General features: G+C 37.8%; 1 protein-coding gene across 1 annotated transcript in view; it reads right to left on the reverse strand.

Moving 5' to 3' along the window:
• The window catches only part of ADAMTSL3 (ADAMTS like 3), a 394,591-nt gene that overhangs the window by 180,688 nt on the left and 200,759 nt on the right, over positions 1 to 13,144 (reverse strand). The window contains 1 exon segment of the mRNA XM_082617479.1: positions 9,927 to 10,084. Within this exon segment, the coding sequence (XP_082473605.1) occupies positions 9,927 to 10,084 (158 nt within the window).

Genomic DNA, 13,144 nt, shown 5'->3' on the forward strand with positions numbered 1-13,144 from the left:
ATCAAAACTACAATGAGGTATCACCTCACACCAGTTAGAATGGGCATCATCAGAAAATCTACAAACAATAAATGCTAGAGAGGGTGTGGAGAAAAGGGAACCCTCTTGCATGGTTGGTGGGAATGTAAATTGATACTGCCACTATGGAGAACAGTATGGAGGTTCCTTAAAAAACTAAAAGTACAATTACCATATGACCCAGCAATCCCACTACTGGGCATATACCCAGAGAAAACCATAATTCAAAAAGACACATGCACTCCAATGTTCACTGCAGCACTATTTACAATAGCCAGGCCATGGAAGCAACCTAAATGCCCATCAACAGACGAATGAATAAAGAAGATGTGGTACATATATACAATGGAATATTACTCTGCCATAAAAAGGAACAAAATTGGGTCATTTGTGGAGATGTGGATGGACCTAGAGACTGTCATACGGAGTGAAGTTTGTCAGAAAGAGAAAACAACGCATATATTTGGAATCTAGACAAATGGTACAGATGAACTGGTTTGCAAGGCAGAAATAGAGACACAGATGTAGAGAACAAACGTATGGACACTAAGAGGGGAAAGTGGGGGCAGTGGGGCGTGGTGTGTGTGGTGGTGTGATGAATTGGGAGATTGGGATTGACATATATACATTAATATTTATTTTAAAAAATAGCTAATAAGAACCTAAAAAGAACTAATAAGAAAATAAATAAAATAAAATTGAAATTTAAAAAATCGTACCTCATGATATATAAAAGGAAAATCCTTTTTATTAATAATAAAATAAATACTTATAAGTAAATACTAATAATAAATTCTAATAAAAAATAATAATGACCAAGTGAGGTTTATTAAAGGAAGGTAAGATTGGTTTAACATCTGAAAATCAATGTAATTCACTATATTAAAAGGAAAAAAAATATGATCACTTCAAAAAATGCAAAAAGGCATCTAATAAAATTCCATGCTTATATATGTTAATGATGCAAACTAGGAAAAAATTTATTTCATCAGATAAAAACACCTACAAGAAATTTATAGAAAACATCATACACAATTGGGGAATTATAGAGATCCTTGTCCTGAAAGTGAGAAGCATGACAAGCACAGCTGCCATCATTACTTCTATTCAGCATTATACTAGATGTCCTAAGTAATGGAATATAGCAAGAAAAAATTTTAAAAGCATAGAATAATTGGAAAAAAGAAACAGAACTCATTATTTGCAGGTGTCATAACTGTGTATGTATATAATCCAAGAGAATTCACAAACTATTAGTATTAGCAAGTGAATATAGTGAGAATATAATGTCAATATACAAAAATCAATTAGATTTTCATACTCCAGCAGAAAACAAACAGAAAAAAGTTTTAAAACATTTACAATAACATCAAAATAACAAACATTTGGGAATTAATTTAACAAAAGATATGCAAATCATATACATTGAAAATTATAAACATTGAGAAGAATTTTAAAAGAACTAAACAAAGGTATGAATATACCATATTTATGGATTGGAAGACTTGATATTGGAAAGTCAATTTTCTCCAATTTGACCTACAAATTCAATGTAATTCCAATCAAAATCAGCAGAATTTTATAAAAATTTAGAAGCATATTTCAAAATTGATATGGAAATGGAAGGAGTCAAGAATATCAAAGATAATCTTCAAGAACAAAGCTGAAGTACTTATCACTACCAGACATCAAGACTTATTTTAATGCTACAGTAATTAAGTCACAATGGTATTGGTGCAAACAGGTCAATGAAACAGAACAGAGTGCAGAAATAGACCCACACATATATAGTTTGGGATTTAAGAGAAATGAGGAAGGGATTGTCTTTTCACTTAATGGTTTTGGGTCAATTGCATAGCCATGGGAAAAAGATATTGATCCCACTTCACAACATATACAAGTATCAATTCTAGTTGGATTATAGCTCTTAGTATGAAAGGTAGAAGAGTAAGATTTCCAGACGAAAACATACGAGAATATTTTTGATCCTAAATAAGGCAAAGATTTTTTAGCCAGGATACAAATAGCTTACACATAAAGTTTAAAATTAACAACCTACACCACAACAAAATGAAGAACTTCTGTATGAGGAAACTGATAGCCCTAAATACATTTAATGGAGAACAAAAATTGAAAATCAAATGAATTAAGAATTTAGCTCTAGAAGTTAAAAACACAATACCAAAATAAAACCATGTAAAGATAAAGGAAACAAAAATTAAAATTTACATAAATAGAATTTTTTAATGAACTCTGAGAGTTACCAAGCCTCGAATCTAGTTCTTAAATGTCTCAGAGACAAATCTTTGGATGGTTTGAGCAAAACAAAAATTAGACGAGGAGCCAATGAACAAGTTTAGGAATGAAAGAGACATAGGTACTGTTGAGTCTGTTGCTGTTGTTGTGTGTTTGTTTTTAGTGATAAAGGGATGCTATGATTACTTTTGAAAAGTTAAGTTTGAAAAATTAGATGAATTAGACACTTTTTGAGAAAATAATAAATTGCAAGATTGACTCAGAAATAGGTCTCTAAATAAATCAATAAACATAAGAGGTACTGAAATGTTTTTCTAAGTCTTGTTCATTGCCACCAAAAAGAAATAGAAGGAAGGATGGGAAGAAGGGAGGAAAGGAGGGAGGGATGGAGGAAAGGAGGGAGGGAGGGAGGGAGGGAAAGAAAAGGCATTAAGCCCAGATGTTTTACAGAAAGAAATAATCCTTATTGTTGCAGATGCATTTACTTGCTTACCAATATCCATTTCCCTTTCCCTTTCTGCCAGAGGCTTAATTTTGCTCCAAGGTTCCTCCCTCCCACAGGTGTCTCAGATAACTCTCTTTGCAACTTTCAAATATACAAGAGTATTGTTAACTTTAGTCACTGAAATATACATTACATCCCCAGAACTTATTTATCTTGTAACTAGAAATCTGTACCTTTTGACTCCCTTCACCCATTTCACCTGCCCCACCCTCTTCCTGCCTCTGGCAATCACCAATCTGTTCTCTGTACCTGTGAGTTTCGATTATTTTTAGATTCCACATGTAAGTGAAATCATACAGTATTTGTCTTTCTCTGACTTATTTCACTTAGCATAATTTCCTCATAGGCCCACCCATGTTGCTGTCTTTTTGATAATAGCCATGCTAACAGGTGTGAGGTGATAGCTCATTGTGGTTTTGATTTGCATTTCCCTGATGATTAGTGATGTTGGGCACATTTTCATGTACTTGTTGGCCATTTGTTTGTCTTTGGAAAACTGTCTATTCAGGTCCTCTGTCCTTTTTTTTTTTTTTGGTAATAACACAATTCTGAAAAAAAAATCAATCACTCCATATATTTTCCTCAAGCTACACACTACTCGTCGCTTAAATTTATAATACTGATGAAACTTCATTCAATTCTAGTTCTCCACATTGTCATTTTAAAAGACAATGCAATTGTTTAGAGATCTATTAATATTATAATATCTTTAAATGTTATTAAAACATGATGCAGTATTATCATTCTTCCTTGGAAAAAGTCCCTGTTACTACCACTGAGAATTTCTGACTATTGTAAGAGAATTTGAATCCGAACTCCAGGAAGGAGTCATATTTGGATATTTGTTCTTCAATTCCAAGAACGCTGGCATTATATCATATTATTTTAGAGAGCAAAATAGGCAAAAAGGGAGATAAAGGATTCTTTCTTCAAAGTAAATAAAAACTACAAATTAAATAATAATGTCCCTTCCTCCAATCCTAAAAACTTTAGAAAAATGAAGTTATTAAATCTACAGGGAACTTTTTCTCCCCCAAGATTTTGTTTTTGCTTTTGTGTTTTGCGACCGGGCAGTAGAATCAGGACAAGTGCTCATACTCTATGAAGACGATCGCAAAGATGCAGCTTCTTTCTTTATAACTGCTCTGATCTTCTTCACAAGCCCCCTCCTGACTAGGGAGGGAGGGGAAAACAGCTTAAATGGAGTTCAATCCTAGGAGGTCAGTCTGGTTCACTCATTTGAAGAGTTCTCTTTAGGTATCGCTGTTTCTGGTGGGGAAGCATCCAGGCTTTCTGCTGTGCCCTCATCCAGACCAATCTCCTCTATGGTGGTCTTTGATGTAGGACCTCACAAAGGCGGGAAAGGAAAGAGGCCTCGGATCCATGCCTGGAGGTCCTCATCCTGTCCTTGGGCCCACAGCTGTGTCCCTTGTCCCTCTGGCCAGTGGGAGGCCCACAGGGAGTCTCAGTGCCTGTGAATTCAGCTGTGTTCTTCCCCAGCCAGGGTGGGTGGGCTCCTCTGTTGCCCTGCCCAGTCCACATTACTCTTGTGCTCAGTTTCTCCGTGGTGTGGCTGGGACTCCTCCCCAGTCCCTGGCCTAGCTCACAGCCCCTTACCAAGGAGACCAGATGCTTTGCTGTCCAAGCCAGGACGTTTCTGAGGATGAAAGGAGGAGCTTCTAAGAATTAAGTCAGGGCTGCAGGTGGAAACTGGGTCTTTTCTGAACAAACTAGGATGTCTGGTCACTCTACATTTACCCCTCCGCTGCAGGGTCATTTTGCCCCCACCATGTCAAGGCTGGCCAGCCAAGAGTACATGGAATTTTCTAGATACCTTCCATGCCACACAGGAGCTGAGGGAGACTCCGGGGAGCTGAACTCAGACGCAACCTGTGACTAAACATTTCACGGCACTCATGCCAATTTCATTCCAAGGTAGCTTCCCCCAGTGGTGGATGGAGATGGCCACCCTAGGAGGCATTTTCCTCTTGGGTTCTAAATGAAAAGTGAAGCAAATCTCCTCCTCTGCCTTTAGCTTTGAAACCTACTTAATATGCTTCCCTGCTCTGCAGAGTGACTGCTGTCATGATCCATGTCTCATTGCCTTGCTTCCTCCCTCCTGTCCCCAGTTTTCTTCTTTTACCCACAATGCCCTGAGGCAGAGGAAGCTGACTCTCCACATCCTGGCTGGGGTCTCCCTACAATGGATGCTCCTCCTGAGTGTAGGGCGCTGAGGACACTAAGCCCACAGCTCAGCCTTACTGGGGGTAGAGGCATCCTCTGTATTGCAGAAGAAACACTTTGATTTAGTCCCCCAAACTTGGTCCTTGAAATGTTATGGGAACTAAGTCAATTTATAGAAGGCTTATCTCCTTCCATAAGCCTGACATGCAAGACAAAAGTCTAAACTAAAAAAAAGAAGAAAATCCTACCTTAATAATCAAAAGTTGAACATGAATGCTCTTTGCAGTCCTGCTAACAACAGCCCAATCATTAACCACTACTTTCAAACCCCCAGGGTGAATAGGTCCGTTGACAAGGGAGATGGTCAAGTACAGAATGGCAAAAAGGGAAATTAACTAATGTAAATTACATTAACATTTACAAGCGTATACTACTCCTGTTTGGTTAGGAAAATGATTTTATAACAATGGTAAGAAAATGAATTCAAACTCAACTGCCTTACTTGGCCACTTCTAAATAATTTCCAAAATTTATGGAATAGATTTTTCTGTAAAACTTTTTTTCATATTTGTGTATATATTACACCAATAATTTAGCTGTGAATTATGGTAACTACTAGAACAGTATCTGAACTGCTTTAACCAAGAAATTTCCCTCAACAGACCACATTACAGTAACTATCATGTAATATTTCAACAGTTTCTACCTTTGTGATTCATGGCAAATGTTTAAAATGAGGTGGAATTCTGATTGGGAGGCATGATGAAATAGGTAAATTTTTTCTTCTGTTAGACACTGTTATGGGCTGAATTGTATCCATCCCCAAAAACATATGTTTAAGTCCTAACTCACAGAACCTCAGAATATGATCTTATCTGGAAATCGGGTCTTTGCAGATCTAGTCAAGTTAAGATGAGGTCATTAAAGTGGGTCCAACACAGTATGACTGGCATGCTTATGTAAAGGGGAAATTTGGGCTCAGAGGTGGACATGCACAGAGGGAAGGTGGTGTGAAGACAAAGGGAGAAAACCTGAGGATCCAAGAGGCTAGGAGAGAGGCACGAAACAAATTGTCCCTCACAGCCCTTACAAGGAACCAGACCTGCCCTCACCTTGATTTTAGAGTTCTAGCCTCCAGCACTGTGAGACATAAACATCTGTTGTTTAAGCCAACCAGTTTATGGTGCTTTGTTACAGTAGCCTCAGGAAACTAACACATGCACAGACTCTAAAAACTGTGTCTTGCTGTGTTTTGAAACACCTGTGAACATATGAATTTAGCTAGTGTCTGCATCACATTGCAAGGCTGAAATCTTCTCTTTGAGAGAGAGGAAAACAGGCAGTTTCAAATCCTCTCGGCCCTGGATAAGTTAGATGTGCTATCATAACTCCCCAGAAAGAAAAGAAAGACTTTGTAGGTAGAAAATATACAAAATATCTGGAGCTGTGTTTGGAGGAAACCAGAGACAGAGGCTTGCCTAGCTGAAAACTAATGGGAAAAGAAATCAGAAAACATTTTCCTACAGAAACACAAAGTATCCAAATGGGAGAAAGAGGAAGATTTCAGACCACGAGGAAGAGAAACTTTTTTTTCCTTGAAGATGGACATGTTTTTTAAAGAGGGGAAAAGTCACCAGCAATAATCAAAATACTTAACCACAGAAACAGATGTCTTTCTCAAAGCCATTTAAGTTTATTTTACTAGATTATTCTCATAAGCATATACTGAAAATTGATGTGCACAAGTATCTACTCACAGATATTCAGTAAATTCTCATTGAATGGATAGTGCCTCTTACAGTCCAGTCAACAAAGCATACAGCATCAACCACTGGCTCAAGACTCTCTACTGCTCCCTGGTGGCAACAGGCACATATTGCAGAAGCAAAATAATACCTCAGGGGCTCTCATGAAAATAATACCCATGACTCAGTAACACAGTAACAAGAGTCATCCATGAGAAACAGATCATTCAGGAAAATCAGAACGTGTAGTGAGAAACCCATTGGGAAGAAGAAAAAGTGCACTTTTCAAGAATGGTCCAATCATGAAAATATATCTTCTGAAAAAGTAGAAAAAAGAAATTTTGTCTCATTGGTGTAGTGAGTTGCCAGATTTCAGAATCCGCACAATAACCACAAAAGACTCTAACATCCCATGGAAGACTTCATACTTTACTATGTCAGAATATAGTCGTTTTCAACAGTCCATTTATTAAAAGTCCATGAAATGAGGTCTAATCTAGGAACGGTATAAAAGAGGGTGCCTTTATATCTCAGTGCACCCATGGCTGAGCGAAACTAGCACTCGGGCACAGAGCTGGTTTTCACATTCTCTCTCAGGTTGAAGCCAGGTCTTCCTTTTTTTAAACTCAGCTGCTCTTGGTTGATTGGAATGGAAAGAGATACAATGAAATACATGGCTGACCATCATCAGGGACCTAACACACACTTTTAACCTCCCACTCAAAGGACAGCAATCCCTTGATTGCATCCTGGGCCAAGCAGAGATGAATGGAAGCAGGGTTCCTTATCTTAGTAACAACACAGGCTGGGTAATACTACAGTGCTCTGAGAAAAAAAAAAAGTAATGAATGGAAAAGGATATTTCCTAGAAACCCACAATATTTGGACAAGCTTATAAGGCAGGGAAAACCATCAGAGTCATTCTTGCTTCATCAGAGTGTCTCTGATTTTGCCAATTTCTCTTCCACCGAGCACACCATGTTCATGAAAGAAAATGGCTGTAGGCACAAAAATGAATTTCTATTTATGCATGAGTCCAACAGCTGTGTGTAACACCCTCTTTGATAAATAAGTAAGTAAATAAATAAATTATATATATATATATATATATATATTTTTTTTAAAAACCTTTCCAGTCAAGGGAGATCAAAATCTTTCCAGAAATTGAAGTTAAAGCCTGGATTTGTTTATTAAATCTGAGAAAACTAGAACTCCGAGACAGGAAAATAGAAGGCTGAGTACAACTTCAGACAGTGGCAACATGCTGCTAAAATGCATTCTATTAAGAGGTGAATATATAATTGGGGCAAGAAGGTGTAAAGTAATTTTTAATTACACATGTGATATATGACTGTATTTTTGAAGAACTATTTTAAGTATTAAAATATTGTAAGTAAAACTAAGATCACTCCCCCAAAGCACCAATCCCCTCTAAAATAGCCATTGTTTCCTCAGTGTTTTCAGTTAGGAATGTATCCACTCAAATTTAAAAAAGTGTATACACACATATTCATATACATACATGTGTACACTTGTAGAAGTAAACAGTTTATGTGTATATGTGTTTTTATGCATGGGATCAATAAACAGTACATTTTCCATGCTAATACTTTCACCAAACAATATCTTAAAATTTTAACTTTTGTGGCTATTTCTCCCATCCCATCACTGTACTAATGTCTCCTACTTGGTCATATATCTCCAAATTGAGAAGAATACAGATCTTCTGAGTAGGAATGAGAAGAGAATTTTTAAAAAAGGATGTGTGTCTGTGTGTGTGTGTGTGTGTGTGTGTGTTTTACCACTTGAGCATCAAATGGGAAAACCCTAAGAGAAGCAAACCAAGCCCAGAATTTATGTATAACAATGGATGAGAGAGATTAGAAGGAAAAAGAGATGACAGTTGGCTTCCCCAAAAGCCTTTCACAAAGCTACTGTCAAAGAATTACATTGGGTTGACACTTCAAGGGTCTGACACAGAAGTCATTTCAATGTCTAGGAATGGCAAGTCATGTCCAGGAATGGCAACTTACATGTCTACGAACGGCAACTGACACTTACACCTTCAATGTGAGGAACACATTAGGGCCTGGTGTGGACCCTGGCAAATGAGGACGTGTGCCCTAATGAAAAGACTGCTGTTACCCAGCTGCAGTCAATTATCACTATGGCAACATGCAAGCTAGTTGTCAGATCTTCCCATTTTTAAAAAGAAGCAGGTAAAAATACTGGTATTTTAATATTATAATCTCTTGATTTTTTTCAAGGTTGACTATTTAAAACCCAAAGATTCAAAACAACAACTCCACCCAGACCGACCCTTGGCTGGTCACACTGTAGGCAAACAAGAAGTCAGTTTGCAACTCTCATCTAATTCCAAAGGTATTTCTCTGCTGGCACAACCGATGTCTCAATGAAACACTCTTTGACAAATTAATGTGGAACACAGACAGTTCTTTTGAAGGCACCAGGTCTTTTCACAGGTAAAGAAATCCCTGGCAATTAGAGCTCTTTTCTTTCTTCCCTTTCCATCTTGAAGTTTCCAAAAAGGGATAGGACAAAACCATCCACTGAAATGCCCTTTTTTGCACGTATTAGGTATTTATAGTTTTATCAGAAGAATTTCAGATTGTGTCACCTTGGAAATATATTGGCCACTACATTTCATATCCTCTGAGTGAAGGAAGATGCTCCTGATGTACCCAAGAGAGGAAACACAGAGTCGTGGTTACAAGGGAAGAAGAATTCTTGTGAGGGGACCTCGTGACAGGTGTCCGGACAAGGGCTCATTATGAGACATTGCTGAGGAAACAGGAAAGGGGGTTAAGGAAGGGGGCCTCTGTCTTCTCTGCTCACCTTTGCAAGGACAGCAATAGCACAGTCGTGGTTTAAGACATGGAGCATTTAGCCACTGACCATTTTCACTGAAATCCATCTGGAGGTTTAAAACTGAACACAGCAACTAGAGGTTATACATGCAAAAACAATCACTCCCCTATAAAAGTGAAGCTTGTTTCTTAACTCTTGGGGCTGGGGAACAGAAACTACTTTAGAGAGATGAACAGTTTTTCAGAACTGACTGTCAAGGTGAAAATATTAATGACACATGCTCTGTATAAAAACAGCCACTGGCTGCCTACTAAACAAATGTGTTCTTTTTAAAATTCAAGATGTGCAGGGCCCCAGATGCAGGACATTTATGAAGAGGCTCATCCTACCTTGAAAATGAAATCAGCCATCAGAGGTCCTGGAATCTTAAAGGTTTGCCTCTCGGAGCCCCTCTGAAATTCAACTGTTGTGTTTTCTACAACAAAAGTTCCAGGGCTGTTAAAGCTGTGCTCTCCTTTGCTTCCTTGAAGTGTTTTTGATTCAATGACTAAAATTTAAAAATAAAGTTTCAATGAGAGAATATCTTAAAAGCATTTTATTCCAAAAGATATTTTACTACAAGTAATAGCATCTGATATCAACACAATATCAATACATCCACTCAGTTTACAAACATTGATTCAAATTGGTAGAATAAATACATAAGCTTCTTAGTTATCTATAAAAAGAAGCAAACAAGAGTGCTAGGTCCAGTTAGGTCTACCCAACTCTTTGGAGTCATTTCTATAATAAGGGGAAGAAAAAAACATCTCTTTCTTTATATTTTTTCATGATGTAGCTATTACTTAAAATAAAGCGATGTTACTCATTTTCTCACCCATTCAGATAGTAAGCCTAGACTTTTATTTAGACAAAACCACAATAAATTCTAAATTTGCTTAAATTTTTTTTTTATTTTGAAGTAATTGTAGATTCACAGGAAGTTGCAAGAATAGTAAAGAGGTCGTGTGTACCTTCATCCAGTTTTACTCAATGGAATGGTTACATCTTACCCAACTATAATACAATATCAAAACCAAGAAATGGACCTTGGTACAATGTGTGCATAGAGTCCTATGCCGTTTTGTCACACGTGACCACAACCAAAATACAGAACTATTCCATCACCACGAATATCCCTCTTATGTGTCACCTCTTCATTCACATTAGCTTTTAAAGGAACAGTAGTGTTTTTAGATCTCTTACAGAACAATGCCAACGGTTTAACCAAAATAACACTTCTACCTTATTTCAGTGATTTCTTTCTTTCCCTTCTCTTTTGTTTTTCTTTCATTTTGTAAATGTCACCATTCTTAGTGGACCTGGTCCACCTGCATTTCTGGCTCCAGATCTATTCCTAACTCACTGCCTTGGGTTTTCATTGCCTTATTTCTGAAACGAGGAGTCAGAGCAGACAATCTCCCAGGTCCTCTGATCCTCAGAAACCTACACTTGACTCACTGGTATCCAATGGTTCTTTAACCATCTCGAACAAAGGACACAACAGAACCAGAACTCCATTCCGTCTCAAACTTAAAAAGCTGATAAAAACACAACAACATTATCTGGATTTTATGAGGCTGCAATCCCCGTGTGCTGTGCTTCGGTGGTGTTCCATTGCCGATTTCTCTCTGCCACCGGAGCAGCTGCAGGAATTCAAGCGCCCTGGGCAGATTGCATAACAGGCATTAGGAGACATCCCTGATTATCCCTGACAGGCAGGCTGGGAACTTTTCTGGGAAAAATTCAAAGGCTGGACATGAGCTCCTTGATCTGCAGGAGTCATTAGCAGTCAAAGGATAATGCTGGGTCCTCTCAGGCACACAAACCCCCTACCACTTTGGCCCTGATCTCCATGACGGCAGTAGATTTTTGGGAAGTGTGAGATTAAATTCATTTCCTAGTTCCAACGAAGATACAAAACAGAGTGTTAGAATGTGAATTGTCAGTAAAAATGAGATGGGAAACTGGAGATAGGAAGAGGAATCCACCCTGGATGAATTAGCCCTCTAAAAGTAAAGGAGGGAAAATCATGAGCATTCGGGTAACATTAAAACACAAAATGAAGCTGGACAAAATCCATCCACGCAAAGAAGAAGGCATGTAAAACACTGCTTCTAGACCGAGATTTAGCCTGAAGTGACTTGATGAAATTCAAATAGAGTGCAATGGATTCGATGGCTGTGATTGTTTTACCACTGTGCTAACGTTCTGGTCAAAGCTCTCCAAGTTTCATCCAGCTGCAGAGCTATGGCAGCGGGTGTCAGAATCTGGAAATGCGATCTGGGGGGAAGGGAAGACCAGTGTGACATCCATCTGTTAGTTTGGTTTTGATGTTTTGTTTTCTGACGTTCAGTCTATTCTATTACTTCAAAGGTGTCCAAAATCTTTAGAGGCAAAGATGTGAGAACACAGGAGCAAAACCAGTTTTCAAGTGCATGTGAATTACCCAAACCACTCTTCTCCAATTCTCATATCTTTATATCAATTACTTCAGAAGGCTTCCCACTCTCTGGGTCACAAACCCTGGCTGCATACATAGGAGGTCAAAAGCAGGTGTTCTGACCTCAACTGTGTAACTTGAGTCAGAAGTGGGTGGTCAATAAAGACAAGGGAAGTGATTTGATGAAGCCACCTTTTTATGGTTTATGGATGCAAACGATTCTGATAGTTTGGATTAACAAAGCCCCTGTGATGAATTCACAGTGAGCCAGCAAAGAAACATATTGGAAATCCCCTCATCTTTGTTGCTTAATCTGAAAAATGAAGTTAGTGTTGTGAGAATAAATAAAATCACATACAAAAAAAAAACCAGGATCAGAAATCAAGACTCTCTTAAATCCCCAAACCTTTACAACTCAAGTCTACCATGGTACCTTTAAATATTTTGATCCACACTTGTTATTTTTAAAAGAAATGACTAGAAAAATGATGAATGCTGCTAACTGCTTCTAGTTGAAGGGCTTGCCCTGAGAAGTATCTGTCCAGGCTTCTTTCGAAAGAGACAGGGTCATGCTAATCATCCCAAGAGGTCTCCTTAAATTCTAAGAAGGCCACAAAAGTATTGTTAGGTAAACATGTAATGAGCATTTAGCACAGCTGACTTGGTTATAAATACATCAAACTTATGCTTCGAGTTGTATATTATAGTGTATACATACTTTATTCAGTATTCATTTCCTTTGATTAGTCATTATGTTCAGGGCTCATGTTTATATTAATACATCTCTACATATGGTCGTCAGACCGCACTTAGAGGACCAAAAAAAATCCCAATTCTTACAATTGATAATGGAGGTTTTCAGTTTATGGCATCTTGGCTTCTCGAGTTTATTGCTAGTCAAAACACATTTAATGCTGAAGTTTTGCTACAATACAATCTCTTTTGCAGGAACCCTCTTATTGTTTCCATTTTTGAAATTTTAGGGAAATCTGGAGCTGTGTGCTTGATATAATGCTGAAGCCAAGCTTGCGAAAGGACTAGAAATTCAGTATTTAAATTTAAGTTCAGTATTTAAACACCTCTAGGCGATATGCAAGATGGACATTCTGTAATTAAATTCCATTC

The sequence above is a fragment of the Mesoplodon mirus genome (genome assembly GCF_964341445.2).
Source record: "Mesoplodon mirus genome assembly, chromosome: 4".
Taxonomy (NCBI): Eukaryota; Metazoa; Chordata; class Mammalia; order Artiodactyla; family Ziphiidae; genus Mesoplodon; species Mesoplodon mirus.